The following is a 25,848-nucleotide window of genomic DNA, read 5'->3' on the forward strand; positions in this document are numbered from 1 at the left end:
TTTTGTGGATTTTACAATTTCTTCTTTTTAAAAATTTTCTTCTCCCCTGTTGCTGTGCAGAGGAAAAACAGTGACTCATCTTCTCATAACTTTTGTTCTTCGAGATGTGCTGTTCATTCCAATCAGGTGTGTGCACGCCGTGTGCATGACAGCCAGAAGATTTTCCCCTAGCAGTATCCATAGGGTCGGCCTGGGCGCCCGCTGAAGTTGCGCCTTCATGGCACCTAATATAGGGCCCTGCCAACCCAACCTGACCCCCCCCCCATCAGTTCCTTCTTACCGGGTACCCTGACAGAGGGGTAGGATGGAGGGTATTGGAATGGACATGAACAACGTATCTCGAAGAACAACAGTTACGAGAAGGTGAGTAACCGTTTTTTCCTTCAAGTGCTTGTTCATATCAATTCAAAGCAGGTGAATCACAAGCCCTTCAGGAGGCAGGGTCAGAGCTGTCCACCAGCTAGAATACCGCTCTACCAAAGGCCATGTCGTCTCTGGCCTGCTGGGTAATCGCATAATGTGCAGGGAAAGTGCGTATTGCAGACCACGTTGCTGCCCTGCATATTTCCTGGGTAGGAACCGGAGCTAGGAAAGCTGCTGAAGAGGCCTGCACCCTGGTGGAGTGTGCAGTGATTGGAGGGCTCGCACCTGGGCCAAGTTGTAGCACTGTCAAATGCAGGACAAGATCCACAACGAAATTTGTTGGGAAGAGACTGAAAGACCCTTCTGTCCACCACAGCCACAAATAGTTGAATGGACTTCCGGAATGGTTATGTTCTTTTAATATAAAAGGCAGGGGGTCTGAAGATATACAAAGAATGAAGCCTCTGCTTTCTGCCCCTCGAGTGTAGCTTAGCATAGAACACTGGAGGAAGATGTTCTGGTTGATGTGAAACTGGGAGACAACCTTTGAGAGGAAAGCTGGATGTTGCCCGAGCTGAACCTTGTCCTTACAGAACATGGTGTAAGGGGGCTCTGATGTTAGGGCCTTGAGCTCAGACACCCCCCTGGCTGAGGTTATTGCCACCAGAAATGCCACCTTGTACGAGAGGTAGAGCAGGGAGCATGTCGCTAGCGGTTCAAAAGACAGCGCCGTCAATCTGGAAAGGACCAGGTTGAGGTCCCAGGCTGGGACCGGCTTCCTGACTTGCGAATATAGCCTGTCGAGGCCTTTGAGGAAACGGCTGACCATAGGGCTGGCAAAGATTGACCGGGCCTCTGAGCCTGGATGGAAGGCAGAGATGGCAGCCAAGTGAACCATTATTGACAACATGGACAGCCCCTGCTGCTTGAGATCGAGAAGATAGTCTAATATAAGTTGCACAGAGATGAGTGTCAGGGACGAATGATGCTGCGCCAACCAGATTAAAAATCTCTTCCACTTGGCAAGATAGGTAGCCCTGGTGGAGGGCTTTCTACGGCCAAGGAGGACTTGTCTAACTGGGTCTGAGCAAGAGAGCTCCGTTGGGTTCAGCCATGGAGCTTCCATGCCGTGAGGTGCAGCGACTCAAAGTTTGGGTGCTGAAGTTGACCGTGATCCTAAGTTAGTAAGTCCGGGAAGAGCGGCATGGTGACTGGAGCTTCCAGGGACATTTCCAGGAGTGATGTGTACCAGTGCTGGCGAGGCCAGGCTGGGAATATCAATATCACCGAAGCTTGTTCCCTCTGTATCTTGAGGAGCACCTTGTGAACGAGAGGGATAGGCAGAAACACGTATAGGAGACAGCCTCCTCCCATGGGAAGGCTGAACGTGACCGCGTGTTAATGGAACCTGGGCTGTGATTCCGGAGGGAGCAAAACTGCTGGCACTTCCTGTTGTGTCACGTGGCAAACAGGTCTATCTGGGGAAAACCCCACTGATGGAAGATTGAGTTTGCAACATCCGGGCAAAGGATCGACCTGCTGAGATAGTCCACCAACTCGTTCTGTACTCCAGAGAGGTATGATGCTTTCAGATGTATCAAATGCTCTACACAGAAGTCCCGCTTCCTGGTACAGGGGACAGAAGCATGCACCTGCCTGTTTGTTGATATAAAACATTGCCGTGGTGTCGTCTATCATAACTGATACACATCTCCCTGTCAAAGTGGGCTCGGAAAGTCTGGCATACAAGGCACACCGCTCTCAACTCTGACACTGATGTGGTGAGCGAGTTCCGCCAGAGACCAGAGGCCTTGTGTCCTGAGGTCTTCCAAATGTGCTCCCCAGCACCAAGGCTGACGCATCCATCACTAGCGAGAGAGACAGCTGGGGGCTGGTGAAGGGGACTCCTGCACATACTACCTGTGGGTCAAGCCACCACAGGAGGGAGTCGAGTACCGGGCAGGGTTACAATCCTGTCGAAGCTGTCTCAGACTGGCTGATACACTAACACTAGCCATAACTGAAGAGATCAAAGTTTGAGTCTGGCATGCTGTACTACATAGGTATAAGCCACCATATGTCCCAGGAGTTTCAGGCAATTCCTCGCGGTGGTGGGGAACTGCCTGAGACCTTGTATGGTGTCGCCGAGGGACTGAAGCCTTGCTTTCAGGAGGTATGCCCTGGCTTGTGTTGAGTCCAGTACTGCCCCTATAAACCCTATCCTCTGGACCGGGGACAACTTTGATTTCCCCTCATTCAGAAGGAGGCCCAGTTTGTCGAACGTTGTTCTTTTTAAGTCGACTTGTGCTTCCACTTGAGACCTGGAGCGGCCCTTGATGAGTCAGTCATCGAGGTACGGGAACACCTGTACCTGCCGCCTGCGCAGGAACGCAGCCATGACTGCCATGCACTTGGTAAACACTTTAGGTGCTGCCGACAGGCCGAATGGAAGGACTGTAAACTGGTAGTGGGTGTTGTTCACCACAAACCTGAGGTATTTTCTGTGGGACAGAATTATTGCTATGTGAAATTACGGGTCCTTCAAGTCGAGAGCGGTATACTAGTCTCCTGGATCTAATAAAGGGATGATGGAGGCCAAAGAGACCATGCGGAACTTGAGCTTCGTCGTGAACTTGTTGAGTTCTCGCAGGTCTAGGATGGGCCTGAGCCCGCCTTTGGCTTTCGGTATTAGGAGATACCGGGAATAGAAACCCTTGCCCGTCTGCTCCTGAGGAACCTCTTCCACTGCCCCTAGCGAAAGGAGCAAGTGCACCTCCTGTATAAGGAGTTGCTCGTGAGAGAAGTCCATGAAGAGGGATGGGGAAGGAAGGCAATGGGGGGAGGGGCACAGAATTGGATGGAGTATCCCCTCTCTACCGTGCGGATCACCCAGCGGTCCGAAGGGATACGGGACCATGTACAGTAGAAAAGGGAAAGGGAAAGGACGAAAAAGGTGAGGCAGGGTAGATCCAGTTCTTGTTCTGGTGTGCCGTCCTCAACCACACCTTCAAAAGGCCGGTTTGGGGCCAGGGCAGCTTGGGTTGGCCAGAGCCCTGGCCTGAGGATGAGTGTGGCCTCTTCCTGACTCCCCTATTCCTCTTCCGGGAACCATATGGTCTGTTTTGCTGGTAAAACCGCAGAGGAGGCTGCGGCCTGAAGTGCCTGCACTGTGTAGCAGGGGGGTGTATGCCCAGGGATTTGAGGGTGGCCCTCAAGTCTTTTAAACTGTGAAGTTTCCTGTCTGTCTTTTCAGAGAATAGGGCCTGACCTTCAAAGGGGAGTCCTTCGTGAGGGAGTCCAGAGACCTGAAGCCAAGAGGACCTTCTCATGGCCACCACGGTAGCCATGGTTCAGGAGGCCATGTCACCACCGTCAAGAGCCAACTGCAAGAGGTCCTGGAAATGAATTTGCCTTCCTCCACCAAAGCATTAAATTCGGTGCAGGAGTCTGGTGGTAATAGCTCATCAAACTTGGCCATTGCTCCACAGGTGTTAAAGGAGTACCTACTAATAATGGCATGCTGGTTTGAAATGTGGAGCTGTAAACAACCGATGGAGTAGACTTTCCTCCTGAACAAGTTCACCTTTTTCACCTCCTGATTTTTAGGGAAGGGTCCCTGAAACCCATGATGCTCCCTTTGGTTTGTAGCATCCACCACCAAAGAGTTGGGTGGAGGATGAGAATAGAGATGCTCGTATCCCTTTGAAATAGCATCTCTCATTTCTCTTAGCTGTAGGGGGCAAAGAGACCGGAGTGTGCCGCAAAGTTTTTGTGGTCTCATTTATAGACTTGATGAGTGGGAGCGCAATATGCGAGGGCCCAGAGGGGGCAAGGATGTCCACCATGGGATCAGCATCCTCTACCAGTTGCTCTGCCTGGATCCCCAGGTTCTGGGCCACCCTACGCAACAACTGTTGCAGAACTCTGTTATCCTCCAAGGCCAGGGTTGTTGAAGTGCCCTCAACGGCCTCATCTAGGGAGGACAAGGATGATAGCACCGGCACATGGCCTTGGTCACTGCCCTCGACACCAAGATGGTCACACTGTTTGTTAGGTTACTCTATTGCTGGTGCCAAGGTGGTGGGTGCCGGCGCTGAGGTCCGAGCGGAAGGCGGAGGTATTAGCATAGTCTCCGGTGCTAGCTGCTCTAAGGGGGTGAAGGATGCTGACACAACCGACACTGACCTGGATCTTGAAGCCTGTCTCTGACCCTGGGCTTGATGATTGGACTCCCTGGGCCTAAAAGGCCACTGAGCTGGTGGTTGCCATTGAGGTGGCCAGGGTGCTGGAGGATCTAGACCTCCTGCTGCTGGACCTATCTGAGTGCTAGGACTCCACCTCAGACTCCGAGGTCTCCGGAAAGGAAGACCATGGAGGAGTGGTACGGGGTGGTGCCGAGCCTCTGGGGATTGATGCAGTCCCCCAACGTGGGTGGTCGCCACCGGGGAGTGGTGCAGTGGAGATGGGGAGCGGTGTGACATAATTGATGGCTTGCCCCTAGATCAGATAGGAGGCCGGGTTATCACTGGTGCCTCGTCCCTCCTTGGAGAAGGCAGTGCCGTCAGGCAAATAAGGTCCTGCGCCACCTCAAAAGTCTCCATAGTCGAGGGGAGTTCAATGTCCCACCCATGACAGTCTGGAGAACGGTAGTAGGCTGGGCTTGATTGGACCCCTTGCAGGGCAGGAGTCGACGAGCCCCTAGGAGGCACTGGGCCCGAAGCCAGCTGGATGGGCTGAGCCCTCGCTGCCACTGGCTCCTTAGGCTTAGGAGGGGGATCAGCATCTCTCCTGCTTCTTTTTCTTCTGAGGCACCGGGGATGAAGATCAGCGCCTGCCACAAGTCTTATGTTCAGCGCCGTCTCGGTGCCGGGAATTCTTAGCTTCCTTCCTTGGTGCCAGCTCACACGCAGTCGGCACCGGTACGCTGCGCACAGAGGCGGCGGCACTTGGCACGGGCTCCGTTGATCTGGGGTTGGACTGCAGAGGGAGGGCTGCCTCCATGAGGAGAATTCTGAGTCTCTGCTCGCGATCCTTAAGGGTCCTCGCAAACCCCTTGCAAATGCGGCACTTGTCCTTTTGGTGACTCTCACCGAGTCACTTCAAACAAGAAGTATGTGGGTCACTCTTTGGCATCAATTTCCCACAGACTTCACACGATTTGAACTCTGGCAACCGAGGCATGCCCCAGTGTTGGGGAACGAACTAGGGCAGAGGGGAGAGGCCCCGGCAACGGAAACTTAAGAGAAACTACTAACACTACTAACTAAATACAACTGACAGTGGGACATTACTAAAGGCACTTGCAAAAGCAAGAGTGAGGGAAGTTTCAGCTAGCTGTCACTGGCGGTAAGAAGGAACTGGGGGGGGCGGGGGGGAGTCGGGTCGGCAGGGCCCTATATTGGGCGCCCTGAAGGCATGACTCCAGGGGGCACCCAGGCCAACCCTACGGATACTGCTGGGGAAAAATCTTCCGGCTGTCATGCACGCAGCGCATGCACACCTGATTGGAACTGACATGAACAAGCACTCGAAGAAGAAACAGACCAATTGACTGTACATGGCACCACAGTACACAATGAAAGGTACCACGGTACATAAAAAGTACGGTCACAAATGCACAAAGCAAAAAATCTGGAATGAAACAAAAAATTTCCCTCTAATCTTTCAGTTATAGGACCCTTTGGCATTACTTGTAAAAATAAAACACTTTCAAGTGTTCATTTTAAAGTGATCCCTGTTTCTCCGGCGCTTATAGTGCTATTTTGATACTGATTCAGAATTTGAAACTGCAAGTCCCAGACAATAGGACTTGTGTAAACTAATCCTTGGTTTCTCAGAGACCTGGTCTTCTTGAGGAGGAAGCATAAAGCAAGATTAAGAGAAAAATGTTAAATAAAATATTTCATTTTTCCATCTATAGACAGAGCAAAACCATCTATAGATATATTTACCTGTAGACTGCTATGCCTTGGCTAAGCCCTAAATAGTAACAACATCGCAAAATGATTCTCCCACCTTTTCATTCTGAAGGCCACTACTCTTCATAGCAAGTCCTCCTGCCCTTCTTATTGGTTGGTTCTCACTATATGATTTCTGCAGACTGTCCATAAGGATCTGTAGAACACATTTTGAGAACCACAGATCTATTTAAGCAAAAACAGATTGCTTTGTTCACAAGCTTTTGAATACTTTTTCTCCTACCTCCATAAATATTTACAGGACCAGATTTCCTTAATGAAGGTTTTGGGGACTGTGGGTTATTTTATTTTATAACCATAGGCAAGTGAGGTTGTAACCTTTAAAGGAACCCCCTGTATTCAGTGAAGATTTCCTGCTGCTGGATGCATTCTCATGATCAGGGTTCAGTTTAAAGGCGCAGGTATTTTAAGTTGCTTCTTTTTACAGATTCCATTTCTGTAAAATCCATTTCTGCAGTTGTGGACTAAACTACAAAATAAAGATTAATAGAATTCAAGTAGTCAGAAGCCTGGTTAATTAATAGTTCAAGTGTCAGGATTCTTTCCCCCCTAGTAGAAGCACACAGGAGGACTCAGTGTCTTCAGCTACTGCCACAGATCCCCACTCAGATGCTGTAACCTCCTGTTTGCTTTCTTACCTTCTTGATAGTTGTGAGCTCCATCTGGCAAGGCAAGGAAAGGCAAGTATTTCCATTCTTCTGGTAAACTGTGGCTGTCATGTCCTTCTCCTGAGAGGAGGGGAGGATAGGAGAATTCAACCTGTAAAGGGGCAGGGGGGGGAGGCCATGTTATTCAAAACAGAAATAGATACAAACTGCCACACAAGATCAGTCCAGCAGTGCCTCAAGTCTAGAATTTTGTCTCCACTGGAGGCTAGAACCAAGTGCTTCAGACTAAGGTGCAAGAAATTCCATTGTGAACAACCTGCATGAGGGTCTACATCCTTTATACCATCTACTTGTGGATGATGTCACTACAGTAAAACCTCAGAGTTACGGGAATGGGAGTTGTTCGTAACTCAGAACAAAATGTTATGATTGTTCTTTCAAAAGTTTACAACTGAACATTGACTTAATACAGCTTTGAACCTTTACTATGCAGAAGAAAAATCCTGCTTTCCCTTTATTTTTATTAGTTTATGTTTAATACAGTACTGTACTTGCCCTTTTTTGGGGAGGAAGGGGTCTCTCTGGTGCTTCCTGATTGTGTACTTCCCTTTCCAAACAAGGTGTGTGGTTGACTGGTCAGTTGGTAACTCTGGTGTTCATAACTCTGAGGTTCTACTATATCTATATTTATAACTAAGTACTATTTTGGATCTTATTAAGCCCTTGCCTTCAGTAATCTCTTGGTGCAATAAGTTCCACAGGTTAGTTATGTGCTAAGAGTATTTATTTTTATCAGTTTTAAAAGTGTTGCTTTGCAATTTCATTTGAAGGCCTTTTGTTCTTGTATTGGGAGAAGAGATAAATGGGAACTTCCAATTTACCATCTGTATCTCATTCATTATTCTGAATACCTCAATCGTATCCCCTATTCATCATCTTTCTAGTTAAGAATCCTAATCTTCTCAATCTCTCTTCATATGAAGTCTCACTATACATCTAATCATTTATCGCCCACCTCTGGACCCCTTTGTTTTTTGGTGTGTATTTCTAGAGAAGGGTTGACTAGACTTGAACAGAATACATTCAAGGGGAAAAACATAGCATTTATTTATATAACGCCATTATAATACAGTCAGTACTTTCTATCCCATTTTTTATGCAACCTAACTTTTTATTGACCACTTCTGTGCATCAAGTAGATATTTTCATTAAGCTGTCTAGTGACACCTAGGTCTTCTGCCTGACTGATTATAGTTAAAATAGAATGTAAAAGAATGAACAAAGCATCTTGTTTTGTGCAGTTGAAAATCTACACCTACTATATGGTTTTGAGGGTGGAGGGAAGAAAATGTTTTCAATTCAAGTACACAAATCAATTTGTCAGCGATTGAAAGAGAAAGGATGACCCTTAAAATGTAAGACTCTACAAAAGTAACAGTAGTGCAGACTAATCAAGCAATCACTGGAAAAGTGAGTGAGATGGAGGTTCTGCTTTACCGAGTCACTGACATTATGGGTACTATCTTCCACAGTATAATAAATGTGACTCAATGTAATATTGCCAATTAAAAAAATCCCACAGAAATTTCTAAATGTAATAGTTAAATCAACTTGTCACAATGAGGGAGTGAGAGCTCTAGCCAAATCTTCATTTATCATTAAAGAGAGCAGAGGTTATTAAGGGAAAAAGTATAATTTCTGATAGAAGATGTTCAGCTGAAGATCAATCAGTTGTCAAACTTGTAAAAGTACAGTATTTTTCAAACATTGTGAACTTCCATAGAAGAGCATGCAAAGAAATCATGTAGGAAATCATTTCAATAGTATATGGTGTGACGGGGCAAGGCCAGATGGCTATAGAAAAGTAGTGGGAGATAGATATATTAGCTCCAGGCTAAACAAATCCCTGGTACCAGGTTAAGGCACGATCAAGAGGCATGCTTAGTCATGCAGGAGACCCTTCCTCAGGAGGATAACTTACACGAGCAAGTGAGGATATCATCTGACTTGATGCCGATCCAAAAGATCGAGGCAGCCAACATGATTAATTGCAACAGAGATGTGTTCTCTACAAAACCAGGGCAGACGACTGAGACCTATCACCGTATCCGCATGATCCCCGGAGCCAAGGTAACATTGAGACCCTACCAAATCCCACCACTTCTGATACCAGTTGTGACAAAGTTCTATCCTTGCCTCCGTGGGTCCCGCGTTTCCTGGCGGATTGCGCTAGCCTCAGAGGCTCACTGTGATCCTCCACGTAACCTTTCTTTCTCTAGAGACAAGGGTCACAGTCTACTGAGCCGTTTTCATCATAAGCCAGCAAGGGACGTGAGGAGAAGTTATCCTTCCTTGCATAGTCTCTGTTGTCTCCCAGTCTCAGTGATTAATCAGGGGGCAAAGGGGGGGGGGAGCCCGGGCCCACCCTCTACTCCAGGCTCCAGCCCAAGGACCCTAATAGTATCAGCTATGGTAGCTGACCTTTTAGAAACATGACATGTACAATTCCCAGGGCTACTTCCCCCACAGCAGCCCTCACTTCCTCAAGCTCCACTTCACCCTTACCTCAGGGCCTCCTTCCTTGTGCCTGATAATGGTGTGTACAACTCAGTCTCTCCAACAGCGCAACTTCCTCCCACAGCTCCTGACACGCACACCCACCTGACTGACTGGGAGGCTTTTAACTAGTTTCAGCCAGCCCCTGATTGGCTTCAGGTGTCCCAATCAACCTAGCATTCTCCCTGCCTTCTGGAAAGTTCTTAATTGGCCCCAGGTGTCTTAATTGACCTGGAGCAGCTGCCATTTCACTTATCCTGGTACCAGGGATTTGTTTAGCCTGGAGCTAATATATCTATCTCCCACTACTTTTCTATAGCCATCTGGCCTTGCCCCATCACAATGGATAATCAAATTTAAACCCCAATAATAATAATAATGGTGTGGGAGGGACAAGGGGAAATCAAGAGTAGTAGAAATCAGTAAGAAAATAAAATGGGAATTCCATTATGTCACCTTTACTCCAGATGTCGTTGAGTTGTGTGACACATCTATATGGGGGGGGGACGACACACACACACACACACACACACACAAAAAAACCAGCCTCACAAATTGCAGTGTTGGTTTCAAATTCGCTTATTCCCGATTCATACTGTATCTCACACCATCATATGCAGGAATAGCTCCAGGCAATGCCAGAGAAAAATCAAAACTTCCTATGGTCACAGCCGCCCTGCACTTAACACTATAATCTTCTCACAAAGTACATGAGAGACACAGAGAGAGAGAGAGAGAGAGAAAAGACGTAACAGAAAACGTAACTGATTTAAAGATAATTGTATTCCAGGATTCTACTTAAAACTCCTTTCTACTGAAAATGTATAAAAGATTGCTTGTTTCGTTCAAACTCAGCAATCAAGATAAACAGGAGAAGCATTTGGCTTCCAAATGAAAGAGGAATAATAGAATGAGATAGTGTATCCACGAGGTAGCAATTGTCTGCAATTTGATAGATTGTCAGTAAAAATTCATAGGGTATGTCTACACTATGGAATAAGGTCGAATTTATAGAAGTCGTTTTTTTAGAAATTGGTTTTATATATTCAAGTGTGTGTGTCCCCACAGAAAATGCTCTAAGTGCATTAACTCAGCGGAGTGCTTCCACAGTACCGAGGCTAGAGTCGACTTCCGGAGCGTTGCACTGCAGATAGCTATCCCACAGTTCCCGCAGTCTCCGCTGCCCATTGGAATTCTGGGTTGAGATCCCAATGCCTGATGGGGCTAAAACATTGTTGCGGGTGGTTCTGGGTACATATCGTCAGGCCCCCCTTCCCTCCCTCCCTCCGTGAAAGCAAGGGCAGACAATAGTTTCGCGCCTTTTTTCCTGAGTTACCTGTGCAGACGCCATACCACGGCAAGCATGGAACCCGCTCAGGTAACCGTCACCGTATGTCTCCTGGATTTGGCAGACGCGGTACAGCACTGCTACACAGTAGCAGCAACCCATTGCCTTCTGGCAGCAGACGGTGCAGTACGACTGGTAGCCGTTCTCATCGTGTCCGAGGTGCTCCTGGCCACGTCGGCTGGGAGCGCCTGGGCAGACATGGGCGCAGGGACTAAATTTGGAGTGACTTGACCAGGTCATTCTCTTTAGTCCTGCAGTCAGTCCTATTGAACCGTCTTATGGTGAGCAGGCAGGCGATACGGATTGCTAGCAGTCGTACTGTACCATCTTCTGCCGGGCAGGCAAGAGATGAGGATGGCTAGCAGTCGTACTGTACCATCTTCTGCCAAGCAGCCATGAGATGTGGATGGCATGCAGTCCTTCTGCACCGTCTGCTGCCAGCCAAAGATGTAAAAGATAGATGGAGTGGATCAAAACAAGAAATAGACCAGATTTGTTTTGTACTCATTTGCTTCCCCCCTTCCCCTGTCTAGGGGACTCCTTCCTCTAGGTCACACTGCAGTCACTCACAGAGAAGGTGCAGCGAGGTAAGTCTAGCCATGTATCAATCAGAGGCCAGGCTAACCTTCTTGTTCCAATAAGGACAATAACTTAGGTGCACCATTTCTTATTGGAACCCTCCGTGAAGTCCTGCCTGAAATACTCCTTGATGTAAAGCCACCCCCTTTGTTGATTTTAGCTCCCTGAAGCCAACCCTGTAAGCCGTGTCGTCAGTCGCCCCTCCCTCCGTCAGAGCAACAGCAGACAATCGTTCTGCACCTTTTTTCTGTGCGGACGCCATACCAAGGCAAGCATGGAGGTCGCTCAGCTCACTTTGGCAATTAGGAGCACATTCAACACCACACGCATTATCCAGCAGTATATGCAGCACCAGAACCTGGCAAAGCGATACCGGGCGAGGAGGCGACGTCAGCGTGGTCACGTGAGTGATCAGGACATGGACACAGATTTCTCTCAAAGCATGGGCCCTGACAATGCATGCATCATGGTGCTAATGGGGCAGGTTCATGCTGTGGAACGCCGATTCTGGGCTCGGGAAACAAGCACAGACTGGTGGGACCGCATAGTGTTGCAGGTCTGGGACGATTCCCAGTGGCTGCGAAACTTTTGCATGCGTAAGGGCACTTTCATGGAACTTTGTGACTTGCTTTCCCCTGCCCTGAGGCGCATGAATACCAAGATGAGAGCAGCCCTCACAGTTGAGAAGCGAGTGGCGATAGCCCTGTGGAAGCTTGCAACGCCAGACAGCTACCGGTCAGTTGGGAATCCATTTGGAGTGGGCAAATCTACTGTTGCGGCTGCTGTGATGCAAGTAGCCCACGCAATCAAAGATCTGCTGATATCAAGGGTAGTGACCCTGGGAAATGTGCAGGTCATAGTGGATGGCTTTGCTGCAATGGGATTCCCTAACTGTGGTGGGGCCATAGACGGAACCCATATCCCTATCTTGACACCAGAGCACCAAGCCGCTGAGTACATAAACCGCAAGGGGTACTTTTCAATAGTGCTGCAAGCTCTGGTGGATCACAAGGGACGTTTCACCAACATCAACGTGGGATGGCCGGGAAAGGTACATGACGCTCGCATCTTCAGGAACTCTGGTCTGTTTCAAAAGCTAAGGTAAATAAAGGGACTTTATTCCCAGACCAGAAAATAACTCTTGGGGATGTTGAAATGCCTATATGTATCCTTGGGGACCCAGCCTACCCCTTAATGCCATGGCTCATGAAGCCGTACACAGGCAGCCTGGACAATGGTCAGGAGCTGTTCAACTGCAGGCTGAGCAAGTGCAGAATGGTGGTAGAATGTGCATTTGGACGTTTAAAGGCGCGCTGGCGCAGTTTACTTACTCGCTTAGACCCTAACAAAGAAAATAACAGAACACCACTAGCCGTCACCTTCAGTCCCCAACTAAAACCCCTCCAACGCATTATTAAGGATCTACAACCTGTCCTAAAGGATGACCCAACACTCTCACAAATCTTGGGAGACAGGCCAGTCCTTCCCTACAGACAGCCCCGCAACCTGAAGCAAATACTCACCAACAACCACATACCACACAACAGAACCACTAACCCAGGAACCTATCCTTGCAACAAAGCCCGTTGCCAACTGTGCCCACATATCTATTCAGGGGACACCATCACAGGGCCTAATAACATCAGCCACACTATCAGAGGCTCGTTCACCTGCACATCCACCAATGTGATATATGCCATCATGTGCCAGCAATGCCCCTCTGCCATTTACATTGGTCAAACTGGACAGTCTCTACGTAAAAGAATAAATGGACACAAATCAGATGTCAAGAATTATAACATTCATAAACCAGTCGGAGAACACTTCAATCTCTCTGGTCACGCAATCACAGACATGAAGGTCGCTATCTTAAAACAAAAAAACTTCAAATCCAGACTCCAGCGAGAAACTGCTGAATTGGAATTCATTTGCAAATTGGATACTATTAATTTAGGCTTAAATAGAGACTGGGAGTGGCTAAGTCATTATGCAAGGTAGCCTATTTCCCCTTGTTTTTTCCTACCCCCCCCCCCCAGATGTTCTGGTTTAACTTGGATTTAAACTTTGAGAGTGGTCAGTTTGGATGAGCTATTACCAGCAGGAGAGTGAGTTTGTGTGTGTATGGGGGTGGGGGGGGGGGTGAGAAAACCTGGATTTGTGCTGGAAATGGCCCACCTTGATTATCATGCACATTGTAGGGAGAGTGGTCACTTTGGATGAGCTATTACCAGCAGGATAGTGAGTTTGTGTGTGTGGTTTTTGGGAGGGGGGTGAGAGAACCTGGATTTGTGCAGGAAATGGCCCAACTTGATTATCATGCACATTGTGTAGAGAGTTGTCACTTTGGATGGGCTATCACCAGCAGGAGAGTGAATTTGTGTGGGGGGGGTGGAGGGTGAGAAAACCTGGATTTGTGCTGGAAATGGCCCAACTTGATGATCACTTTAGATAAGCTATTACCAGCAGAACAGTGGGGTGGGAGGAGGTATTGTTTCATATTCTCTGTGTGTATATAAAGTCTGCTGCAGTTTCCACGGCATGCATCCGATGAAGTGAGCTGTAGCTCACGAAAGCTCATGCTCAAATAAATTGGTTAGTCTCTAAGGTGCCACAAGTACTCCTTTTCTTTTAGCGAATACAGACTAACACGGCTGTTACTCTGAAACCTGTCAATATTCCCACTGTTATTACTGCTTGCTGTGTGCTCCACAATATCTGTGAGAGTAAGGGGGAAGACGTTTTTGGCGGGGTGGGAGGTTGAGGCAAATCGCCTGGATGCTGGTTACGCGCAGCCAGACACCAGGGCAGTTAGACGAGCACAGGAGGGCGCGGTACACATCAGAGAAGCTTTGAAAACCAGTTTCATGACTGGCCAGGCTATGGTGTGAAAGTTCTGTTTGTTTCTCCTTGATGAAACCCCCCGCCCCTTGGTTCACTCTACTTCTCTGTAAGCTAACCACCCTCCCCTCCTCCCTTCAATCACCGCTTGCAGAGGCAATAAAGTCATTGTTGCTTCACAGTCATGCATTCTTTATTCATTCATCACACAAATAGAGGGATGACTACCAAGGTAGCCCAGAAGGGGTGGTGGAGGAGGGAAGGAAAATGCCACACAGCACTTTAAAAGTTTACAACTTTAAAATTTATTGAATCCCAGCCTTCTTTTTTTTGGGCAATCCTCTGTGGCGGAGTGGCTGGTTGGCCGGTGGCTCCCACACCGCGTTCTTGGGCGTCTGGGTGTGGAGGCTATGGAACTTGGGGAGGAGGGCGGTTGGTTACACAGGGGCTGTAGTGGCAGTCTGTGCTCCAGCTGCCTGTGTTGCAGCTCAGCCATACACTGGAGCATACTGGTTTGGTCCTCCAGCAGCCTCAGCATTGAATCCTGCCTTCTCTCATCACGCTGCCGCCACATTTGAGCTTCAGCCCTGTCTTCAGCCCGCCACTTACTCTCTTCAGTCCGCCACTTACTCTCTTCAGCCCGCCACCTCTCCTCCTGGTCATTTTGTGCTTTCCTGCACTCTGACATTATTTGCCTTCACGCATTCGTCTGTGCTCTGTCAGTGTGGGAGGACAGCATGAGCTCGGAGAACATTTCATCTCGAGTTTTTTTTCTTTCTAAGCTTCACTAGCCTCTGGGAAGGAGAAGATCCTGTGATCATTGAAACACATGCAGCTGGTGGAGAAAAAAAAAGGGACAGCGGTATTTAAAAAGACACATTTTATAAAACAGTGGCTACACTCTTTCAGGGTAAACCTTGCTGTTAACATTACATACATAGCACATGTGCTTTCGTTACAAGGTCGCATTTTGCCTCCTCCCACCGCGTGGCTACCCCCTCAACCCTCCCCCCTCCCTGTGGCTAACAGCGGGGAACATTTCTGTTTAGCCACAGGCAAACAGCCCAGTAGGAATGGGCTCCTCTGAGTGTCCCCTGAAGAAAAGCACTCTATTTCAACCAGGTGACCATCAATTATATCTCACTCTCCTGAGGATAACACAGAAAGATAAAGAACGGATGTTGTTTGAATGCCAGCAAACATACACTGCAATGCTTTATTGTACAATGATTCCCGAGTACGTGTTACTGGCCTGGAGTGGTAAAGTGTCCTACCATGAAGGACGCAATAAGGCTGCCCTCCCCAGAAACCTTTTGAAAAGGCTTTGGGAGTACATCCAGGAGAGCCACGAATGCCAGGGCAAAGTAATCCTTTCACATGCTTGCTTTTAAACCATGTATAGTATTTTAAAAGGTACACTCACCGGAGGTCCCTTCTCTGCCTGCTGGGTCCAGGAGGCAGCCTTGGGTGGGTTCGGGGGGTACTGGCTCCAGGTTCAGGGTGAGAAACAGTTCCTGGCTGTCGGGAAAACCGGTTTCTCCGCTTGCTTGCTGTGAGCTATCTACAACCTCCTCCTCCTCCTCATCTTCTTCGTCCCCAAAACCTGCTTCCGTATTGCCTCCATCTCCATTGAAGGAGTCAAACAACACGGCTGGGGTAGTGGTGGCTGAACCCCCTAAAATGGCATGCAGCTCATCATAGAAGCGGCATGTTTGGGGCTCTGACCCGGAGCGGCCGTTCGCCTCTCTGGTTTTCTAGTAGGCTTGCCTCAGCTCCTTCAATTTCACGCGTCACTGCTTCGGGTCCCTGTTATGGCCTCTGTCCTTCATGCCCTGGGAGATTTTCACAAAGGTTTTGGCATTTCGAAAACTGGAACGGAGTTCTGATAGCACGGATTCCTCTCCCCATACAGCGATCAGATCCCGTACCTCCCGTTCGGTCCATGCTGGAGCTCTTTTGCGATTCTGGGACTCCATCATGGTCACCTGCAGCTTGCCACGCTGGCCAAACAGGAAATGAGATTCAAAAGTTCGTGGTTCTTTTCCTGTCTACCTGGCCAGTGCATCTGAGTTGAGAGTGCTGTCCAGAGCAGTCACAATGGAGCACTCTGGGATAGCTCCCGGAGGCCAATACCGTCGAATTGTGTCCACAGTACCCCAAATTCGAGCCGGCAAGGCCGATTTAAGCGCTAATCCACTTGTCTGGGATGGAGTAAGGAAATCGATTTTAAGAGCCCTTTAAGTCGAAATAAAGGGCTTCATCGTGTGGACGGGTGCAGGTTTACATCGATTTAATGCTGCTAAATTCGACCTAAAGTCCTAGTGTATACCAGGGCATAGTCTATTATACACCTTCCAAGTTATAGACCATGAAATTACAACATCATAAAGAGTGCTGGAGCAGTTACAACGGAGAAAGGGATTTAGAATGTATAATTTGATTGTGTTCCAAAATTCAGACATCCTGGCTGCAAACAGTAACTGCTAACAAAAATATTACTGGAATGAGGAATATGGTCGTTTGCCTTCACGATATAACCTTGGAAATAGAAAATGCAAAAAATAAATTTTAATACACAAACGTTTGTACAACATTGTTCCTCGCAAGGAATATACTACAGTAAGGATATGGAAGTCAGTATCTCTGCTTGCTTATAAGTGATGGACTTATTAATTTCAAAACAAACTGAAGAACTTTAAAACTATATAGTTTGTAAATTATATGATGGAATAACCTCAAACACTATTGACAAAATAAAAAGGAGAGAGAGAAAACTGGACAAATGGATAATTTAAAAACAAAGTTGGACGGACTAAAATTCTACATTAAGAGACTTTTTAGGTGCCTACGTGTCACTGGAGTAAAATTTCAAATTGGTATTTGTATGCAAAAGAACTTAATGTGTACATAGTGATTATTAAATATCTAAAGACACACCTTAATATCTACATTTGATATTTTGACTTTAGCGCCATCTAACAATTATAGAACAGAAGTTTAAAAGCCATGTACATCTCAATTATAATTTAAAAAAAAACATTGTTAGTAGTTTAACTATACACAGGACTGGTAGCATGGCTTATTAATAAGATTGCCCAACACTTCCTAATATGAGACTCTATTTTCAGTTGCTTATAATCAGCTTGCCAAAATGTATCTATTTGCGCTGGAATTTTTCATGCCAGATGTCTGCCTGAGGTAGATTTTTTTGGGGGGGGGGGGGGGGTAGAAAATTTCAGCCGTTTCCAAGAATAAGACTTAAAAAAAAAAAAAAAAAAATCTTTTCTCTAGCTCTTCTATGCTTTGGAGAAGGGAGCTGATTTTTGTGCCAGGGAAAAACATTTTGCCATCCCCATGAAAATCTGCCCAAATTTGGCTCAATTATAAACCCATGAAAAATTGCAGTTTGCACATGCTCAGAAGAAATTTCTTAGAGCTCTGAAGATTCTGTCCACGCTGAGCATTCTCAAGCCTTTCACCGTCTCCATGTATGACCGGACTACGCATGTGCCATTCCCACAGAAAGATTGAGTAGGCTCCAGCTCAGGGCTATGGGGGCATAAGTGGTTTTTCATTTAACAGCTGTTCACAGCTGCTCAGGTTTGGTATGGGAACAGGCACCAGAACTAAGAGCTGGGAGCCTATGCTCTCTGTGACACCCCTTAATTCAGCTCCCAGGTGTGGATGCATTGTGATACAGTCTTTAGTTACATGATCACATGGACCCATGCCTCATTCAGTGTACTGGATGGACCTGCCTGGGGATAAATGAGGGTTCTGTAGCAAAGGAGGCTGGTGCGTGTAGGATCCCTGCCTCATTTGTTGCAGAAGGCAGAGGGTGTGTAGTGAATGAGGCTAGGAACTGCAGGAACAGAAAGGATGGTTTCATAATTGAATGCTGCCCTGGAAAATTGGCTGCTATTCCTACTTCTGCCACAGAACTCCTATGTGACATTAGGCAAGTCACTTACAACTAACTTTTCACAGATGACCACAGATTGTGTGTTCTTCATTTGCTGAGTGTCCATCTTATATCCTGGGGTCTGATTTGTTAATGTGCTGAGCACTCAGGGCTACAACTCAAGTCAATAGGAGCTGTGCTTTGAACACAAAAATAATGCTAAGTGGTCTGAAAAATCAGTTCATAGGAGTCTCAGACTGGACACCCAAAATTAGTGGAAGCTTTTGACCTTAATCTCTCTCTGACCTGAATCAGTTCCCCCATCTGTAAAATGGGGATAATACCACCTATTCTCATAGGGGTTTTGTGAAGCTCAATTAATGTATATTTATGAAGCACTCAGATACTATTGTGATGAGCACCACAGACAAGCTCATGAGAAAATTAATAATTCTGTCTCCAGAGCACGGTTTGAACAATGTGCAGTAAATAAGGTGTGTGGCCACACACTGAACAATGAGGAGACAATAAAATATTAAGTGAGCATCCTCCATCCTATGCATTGAACGAGGCAGGAGCCTGTGGAACAAATAGTATGTAATTAAAGACTGTATCATATTGCATATGCACAAGAGGGCCGAACTAAGGCTGTACAGGCAACCTTAATTCTGAATTTCCTAAGTTTTGAGTGCTTGACTTTGCAACCTTAATAATCTGCTTTTAACAGTTTGTAGAATAAACAGTTCAAGTCAAGAAAAGAAGCTCTGCACAAAAGACTCACTTTATTCCTACTGAGAAGAATAATCTGAAGGTTTAATCTGAAGCACTTGCTGAAATTGTTATACGTAATAGAGTGAAAAAACAAGCCCCAGGTAGCATTAGTGTCTATAAACACTTTGGACTCAATTCTTGGTTTATTTTAACATTTCCCTCCCATCGTATTGGCAAACAAACCATAGAATTAGTGTTAACAACTTCAAACAGTTGACAGAGAAAACAATGACACACCTACATCACAAATACCATTAACTCTATTAGACAGGTACATATATACAACATCAAATTAAAGTTTTCCCTTCATTTTAATAGATAATAAATTTGACTTTGTGCTCCCTTTAGACTCCTTTTGGGCTCCCTTTCAGACTTTAAAAACAGCTGATAATCTTTCCTGAATACCTTTTATCATCATGCCCCGCCCTCTATCACCAAAACTATAAATAGGACAGCTACTTAGATACCAGTGGTTTGAGCATTAGCTTGCTAAACCCAGGGTTGTGAGTTCAATCCTTGAGGGGGTCATTTAGGGATCTAGGGCAAAAACAATTGGGGTTGGGTCTTGCTTTGAGGAGGGGATTGGACTAGATGACCTCCTGAGGTCCCTTCCAACCCTAGTATTCTATGATTAGAGTATCCCTCAAAAACCTGACTTCTTATATTAATATAACATTCAGATACAGTAGCTAGTGTAAATAATTAAAATTAAAATAAAATAAAATATTCTTAAACACCCAACCCAAAACCCTGCAAACAAAACCTTCATATTTGACTTCAGAAACGTTCCCAGTAACGTTTTCGGATATTCTTTGCTATTTCTCAATTACAGTTACTCAAACATTTTGCTTTCATAAAGAGCACTAGTTAAAAAAAAGTAAATGAAATGGAGGAGTCCTTCAGGACCCTTTTCCTGCACACTTTTCCTTGAAGACTAGTCAGACCAGTGACTTTCCTACAAGCTAAGAAAGGTTGCCTTTCCAGAAAGTCACATTTAGCTTGGGGGGGGAAGGGTGTTACAAGCCTGTCTTGCAAAACTCTTAGAGGATGAACATGCAGTCTCTGCAGCAATCCCACAGTAGGGGATTGAGATCTGAACACCATATCCCAGAGTGGATCACAGAACACACATTGTAGTCCACAGAAAATGCCCCAGTGAGAATTCCAAGCAGTACTGTCCCCCTTGGCAGGCACAGCATCTCCTGGTGTTCCAGGGAGTGCAGCTTCTGTTCAATGCTTTCTCCCACATCTACCTACCCCGGCCAGCTACGCTGACTCATACAAACAGGGGAAGCTGTGGCCCTACTCTCAACCTGCCACATCCACTTTGTAGAAGTTATTTCTTGAGCACTGCGTGGAGAACACAAGAACTGGGGCAATGCTCCTTATGCCCTCCTCCTCCCATGTTCATCCATATAGACTCCGAACACAATCTGCAGATTTGGTATTATATATATATGGTGCAGACTAGACATTAAAACAAACAAACAAGCAAACAAAAAATGGAGAGCGAGAGGGGGGGGAACGGATGGAGAGAGGCAAGCTCAAAAATATCTTACTTTCTTCTCTAAGTCACTGATTTGAATCCGGCACAGGTTAGTAGTCACCTAGACTTCAGAGTCTCAGGTGAAGGAAGTTTGGTGGTCTCAGTCCAGTTCCTGGTTGAAAGATTTCCACCTCACCAAAACTGCACTATGATTGATTTTAATTTGTCCATCTTATTGGCAAGCCCAGCACAGAGGCCATTTGGGCATGAAGATCGGTATCTTCTAACCCCAAAGGTCATCTCTCCAGGAGAACACATTAATGGGGCAGTGGGGGAAATCATTCACTGCTACTACATAAGCTGTACCTGTCCTGTGGCTTAGTTTCTCAGACTGCCAACCTAGTACCTTTCATCAGCAGTAAATTTTCTCTTTCTCTTTTTCTATTTTTTTTCCCCTCTCTCTCTCTCACACACACACAAATAAAAAATAGTGTCTTTTAATCAGGCATCATATAATTGCTCTCCCAAAACTTAAATGTAACACATTAGCACCAGTTGGTCATCTTGTGTCAGAATGTCATCCCAAACTGAAATTAGATAATTACATGCCAAACAGAGATGCTGTTTGGAAATGAAATCCAAGAAAGATTTTGTTCCTTAATATTTGTAACTTTTCCCATGCTCTGATTTTTTGTGTGTGGGTAGGTTGTGGTAATAAACAACTAAACCAGTCTCAGTGGAACCCTGAGAGCTGCCAAGTTAAAACCCGTACTGTACAGAAGGCAAGGAAGAGCAGGAGCAATCATATTATAACTAGTGCTTTACTGTGCAATTATGGGGAGTCAGTTTTGATTATCTGATTCAGACAAAGGGTCACAAGGTCTGATTCACGGCTGGCCTGCACCTTGTGTAGTCATTTACACCAGTGCAAAGTAGGTGTAAAATGCTACCAAATCAGAATGGTAACATTTTACATCCATTCCATATTGGCACAGGCTACTACACAAGGTGCAGAATAGCAGTGAATCAGGCCTGCACAGTTTATAAAGCTGTATCTTGGAAGTGCTGCTGGTCTTTCTGACTATACAGAGTCTGAGGCAGGAACACAGCTGAAGGGGAAGCGGCTGCTCCGTCCTATCCATCCTCCGGCCTTACTGCTCTGTGGCTGACCAGACAGGCACTAAAGATAATGGTATTAAATATTTTTAAAACAACCCATAGATGTTATTAAATATTCTAAGTAATTTTATTCATAGTAAAAAACTATTTTGATTAAATTAATGCCACTGGGGACTTTCGGCAACTTTCATAAGTTGATGGATGACATTTGCTATTTTATTTTTTATCCAGAAAGTGACATTCCGTATAATTTATCGCAACAAATGCATCTACACAGCAAGTGGCAGAAAGTCTCAGAGCCTGGGTTGACAGATTCAGGCTTGCACTACGGCACTAAAAACAGCTGAGTGGCCCTTTGGGCTCAGGCTCGAGCTGTGGCTCTGAAGCAAAGTGAGGGGTTTATGCTACACAGCTAGTTTTAGCACCATAGCCTGAGCCATATAAACTAGCCATCAGGAAGTTTAGACTTGAAATTAGATGAAGGTTTCTAAACATCAGAGGAGTGAAGTTCTAAGGGGAGCAGTGGAGGCAAAAGACATATCTGGCTTCAAGACTAAGCTTGATAAGTTTATGGAGGGGATGGTATGATGGGATAGCCTAATTTTGGCAAGTAATTGATCTTTGACTATTAGTGGTAAATATATCCAATGGCCTGTGATGGGACACTAGATAGGGTGGGATCTGAGTTACTACAGAGAATTCTTTCCTGGGTGTCTGGCTGGTGAGTCTTGCTCACATGCTCAGGGTTTAGCTGATCGCCATATTTGGGGTCAGAAAGGAATTTTCCTCCAGGACAGATTGGCAGAAGCCCTGGGGGGTTTTCACCTTTCTCTGCAGCGTGGGGCACAGGTCACTTGCTGGAGGATTCTCTGCACCCTGAAGTCTTTAAACCACGAGTTGAGGACTTCAATAGCTCAGACATAGGTCAGGGGTTTGTCACAGGATTGGGTGGGTGAGATTCTGTGGCCTGCGTTGTGCAGGAGGTCAGACTAGATGATCATAATGGTCCCTTCTAACCTTAAAGTCTATGAAAGCCTGAGTTTGATGATGACCCGGGCCCTGAGACTCAATGCTGCTCGCTGTGTAGACTCATCCCGTAAGTGCTGCACAGAAATCCATCATAGCACAGTATTCAAATAGATTATCGCCTTTCTTAATGTATTGCTGCAGAACATATCAAATACCAGAGGGATCTAGTCTCCAAGACAGTATCTTCTTCCCATTCTAAGAAGTCATTATCATATCCACATCTTCTTTGTGGTGAGGAGGTATGGTAAGTAGCTCTTTCTGAATATTTCATCAATGTCACTACAAAAGTAGTCAATAATGGATGCTAAACCAGCAGTATACTTAGATGCCTGCTGCTACAGAGAAACTGAACATACGGCTCCTCAACATGCTTAAACTCTACTAGCCTGAGAGATGCCCATGATCTGTTCTTGAAATCAGGATTCTTGATTTCATGCTGCTTCTACACACTGCAAGTCTATCTCAATGGTCAGTGGCAATTCTGAAATTTGCACAACTACCCAGAAAATGTAACTGTCAGCTTTCTCTAGTTATTCAGCAAACACTCTATTTCATGTGTTGTAAATATTTGTCTCATGTTATATAAGCCAGCTTTACCCAGAAGAAAACACAAGATGAATTAGCTTAGACAAGAGCGTTGCAAAAATTACAAGTTAACCTCATAAGCTCACACTATAAAATCATGTCAAATGGGCTGATACTCTGAGGTTTTTTATACAATCACCAAATAAATGATTTTCATGTACAACTAGTCGTGGTTCTGTACAAAATTTTAGAAAAAAATAAAATACACTCAGAAAAAAAATATTTACAGCATTATCTTTAACATAAATTACATTTCTATTCTATATAGCTTAACTTTTCCTATATTTATCTTCCTATTCCTGAACAAGGGTAACGGGAGTAGACAGACACTTAGGTAATCAAAAGATATCTATACAGAGCAATTCCAATCTAATTAAAATGTCTATCCTCAGAGCACATAAAGGTCCCATTACTTTTGCTATCTATTAATAATCATACACAAAGAATCCAGAATATATATATGCCAAGTGTTATATCTATAAAATGTACATCTACACAGGCAGCAGTTTTGCATTACAGATTTTAATTTCTACCAAAAAGAGATTACTTTAGACTGAAGGACAGTCAACTAAGAGGTGCCAATGTATTTCAGCATAACACCAAGATTTGCAAAGAGATTCAATTTTATATGAATTTTCTGAAAAAACATAAAAGAACCTCACAGATCATAGTACTTGAAAAGTTTCTCCAGTGAGCAGAGCTTGTGCTAGATGAATGCTTTTAAGCTTCAGCCATTGTTAGTAAGATCAGAGGAGGAGTTCTATGAGTTTTTCTTTTTTGTTTTGTTTTCTACCTACCCTACTGTGTGGTTTCAGAACGTATCCCAAAATATTAACAATGGGTCTTTGGTGCCTTAATGAAATGAGCTGGTGGCTTCAGACCAATCCTCAGATAATAATCATCCACATCACAGAACACACCATCACAACTGGTATCCTTGTTGAGGAGTCTCAGCAAAGGCCAAAGATCGCATAGGCACAGAGACTGAACTATACTCTCATTTTTAGAAATGATCCTTCCAAGACAGCATGGACATAAACTGATGGAGTAGGGAACCTTGCAATGCCATTGTCCATGCTGAATCAGTCCTGTAGATAAACGGATGAGGGAATACTCTATGTGTCAAGCAGCAACAGTTCAGAAATACAAAATTCATTTCCCCGCCCCAAATATGCTGCCAAAAATAAATTGCCTACAGAACAGTTATCACTTTCACGGTAAATTGCAACCTGTAAAGAGTGTGAATATGAGAGAAAATGCGAAGGAGGGGGAAAAAAATGGACAAAAAGAATGATAGAACTGTTTGTGTTAAGAAAAACCATTAATAACTTTCATGGACATAACAAGAGTTCACAATATAACTGAAAAAATGCTTACTATAACTACTGACTGAGCTTTGGAAATCTTTTACTCAGTAGAAATAGTCTCACTATGGCTCTCACTGCAGATAAAGATAATGCAGCCTAATTTGATGACTGTTTAGGTAACAAACAAAAGACAGCACTATTTAAGAGTTTTTTGCTGGGAGTAGAGATGAGAGAGGTTGTCCAGGATTTTAAGAGTTGAGATGAGATATATCTAAACTAATCTCACCAACCTAACTTCACTTTAAAAATCAGTAAACAAATGTACATTACAGGGCAACAGTAATTCAGCTTTAGGCCATTTAACACTGTTATGCAATGTAGTAATGTCTGCCAATTGCTGGATTGCAAATCTGGACATAGCACTGTCTGTCTTGACAGGGAGACAACAAGAGAAGCAACTCTGAACATGCCATTTATGTTGATTCTCCCTTTTGATACCCAAAAGCATCTACAAGAGACATTCCAGACTCCAGCGATCATACAGACCTTAGAAATTTAAATACCATGATAAAAAAGCTCTTTTAGTTAAACAATGGAACAAGACAATGCAAAAGATGAACAAACAGTCATTGCTTTATGGCACAGGCCAAAATACCACACAGGTTTGGACCAAAGTCCTGCACTGCATCATTGCTCTGAAAAAGGTAAGGGGAGAAGTAAGAGAATTCAAGGAGTATAAAGGATGATGCTCTTTCCCCTTACAGTCCCCATTAAACAACTGTAAAAAAAAATCATAAAATAGCGGAGAAGAAGGATATACATACCTAACATTTAATACAAGCTTAATATTCTGAAGCCACTGAACTATTTATCCTTTTGTTAAGGGTATGCCTGTGATGTTGCAGTGACATATTGGGCTATCAGAGGCAGAAGGTGGAGTAAGCTAGAATTTACTCAACTCTTATTTTTTTAAGCTGTCCTCCATTTATAAATGCTTATCTGTTCCAATACTGTTTTTTAAATCTCTTTCTTTACCTTTTGGGACATGCCCATCCCCTGTAGCCCATTCCTGGTCCATATCTATTATTGTAAATAGCTATTTTAGTTTAAAATATTTTTGTCTGCATAGTCAAATCCTATTCTGCCAACTCTGTTTAAGATCACTTTATCCTCAGAAAAAAGTCCTTAAGTCTGAAATTAGAGAAAATCATTTATCCATCAGAATAAATATTAACCTTGGTATAGCCAACATTTACCAATTAAGCAAACTGAGTCATTGCTTCTCTAAGGACTAATTCTTCTCAGAGGCCAGTCAGAGCAAATGCAGCCTCACCCACAAAAGTTTTGTATTGGTTTCAACTAGAATATCTTTTTGAAAAA

At 45.0% G+C, this 25,848-nt stretch overlaps 1 protein-coding gene across 2 annotated transcripts in view; it reads right to left on the minus strand.

Moving 5' to 3' along the window:
- AVL9 (AVL9 cell migration associated) overlaps nt 1-25,848 on the minus strand; it is a 79,803-nt gene that overhangs the window by 52,422 nt on the left and 1,533 nt on the right. For both annotated transcript variants that reach the window (XM_048839031.2, XM_048839032.2), the window contains exon 2: nt 6,980-7,100. In XM_048839031.2, coding sequence (XP_048694988.2) covers nt 6,980-7,100 — 121 coding nt within the window. The remainder of the gene's footprint in view (nt 1-6,979; nt 7,101-25,848) is intronic.

This window comes from Caretta caretta, chromosome 2 (assembly GCF_965140235.1).
Source record: "Caretta caretta isolate rCarCar2 chromosome 2, rCarCar1.hap1, whole genome shotgun sequence".
Lineage (NCBI taxonomy): Eukaryota > Metazoa > Chordata > Testudines > Cheloniidae > Caretta > Caretta caretta.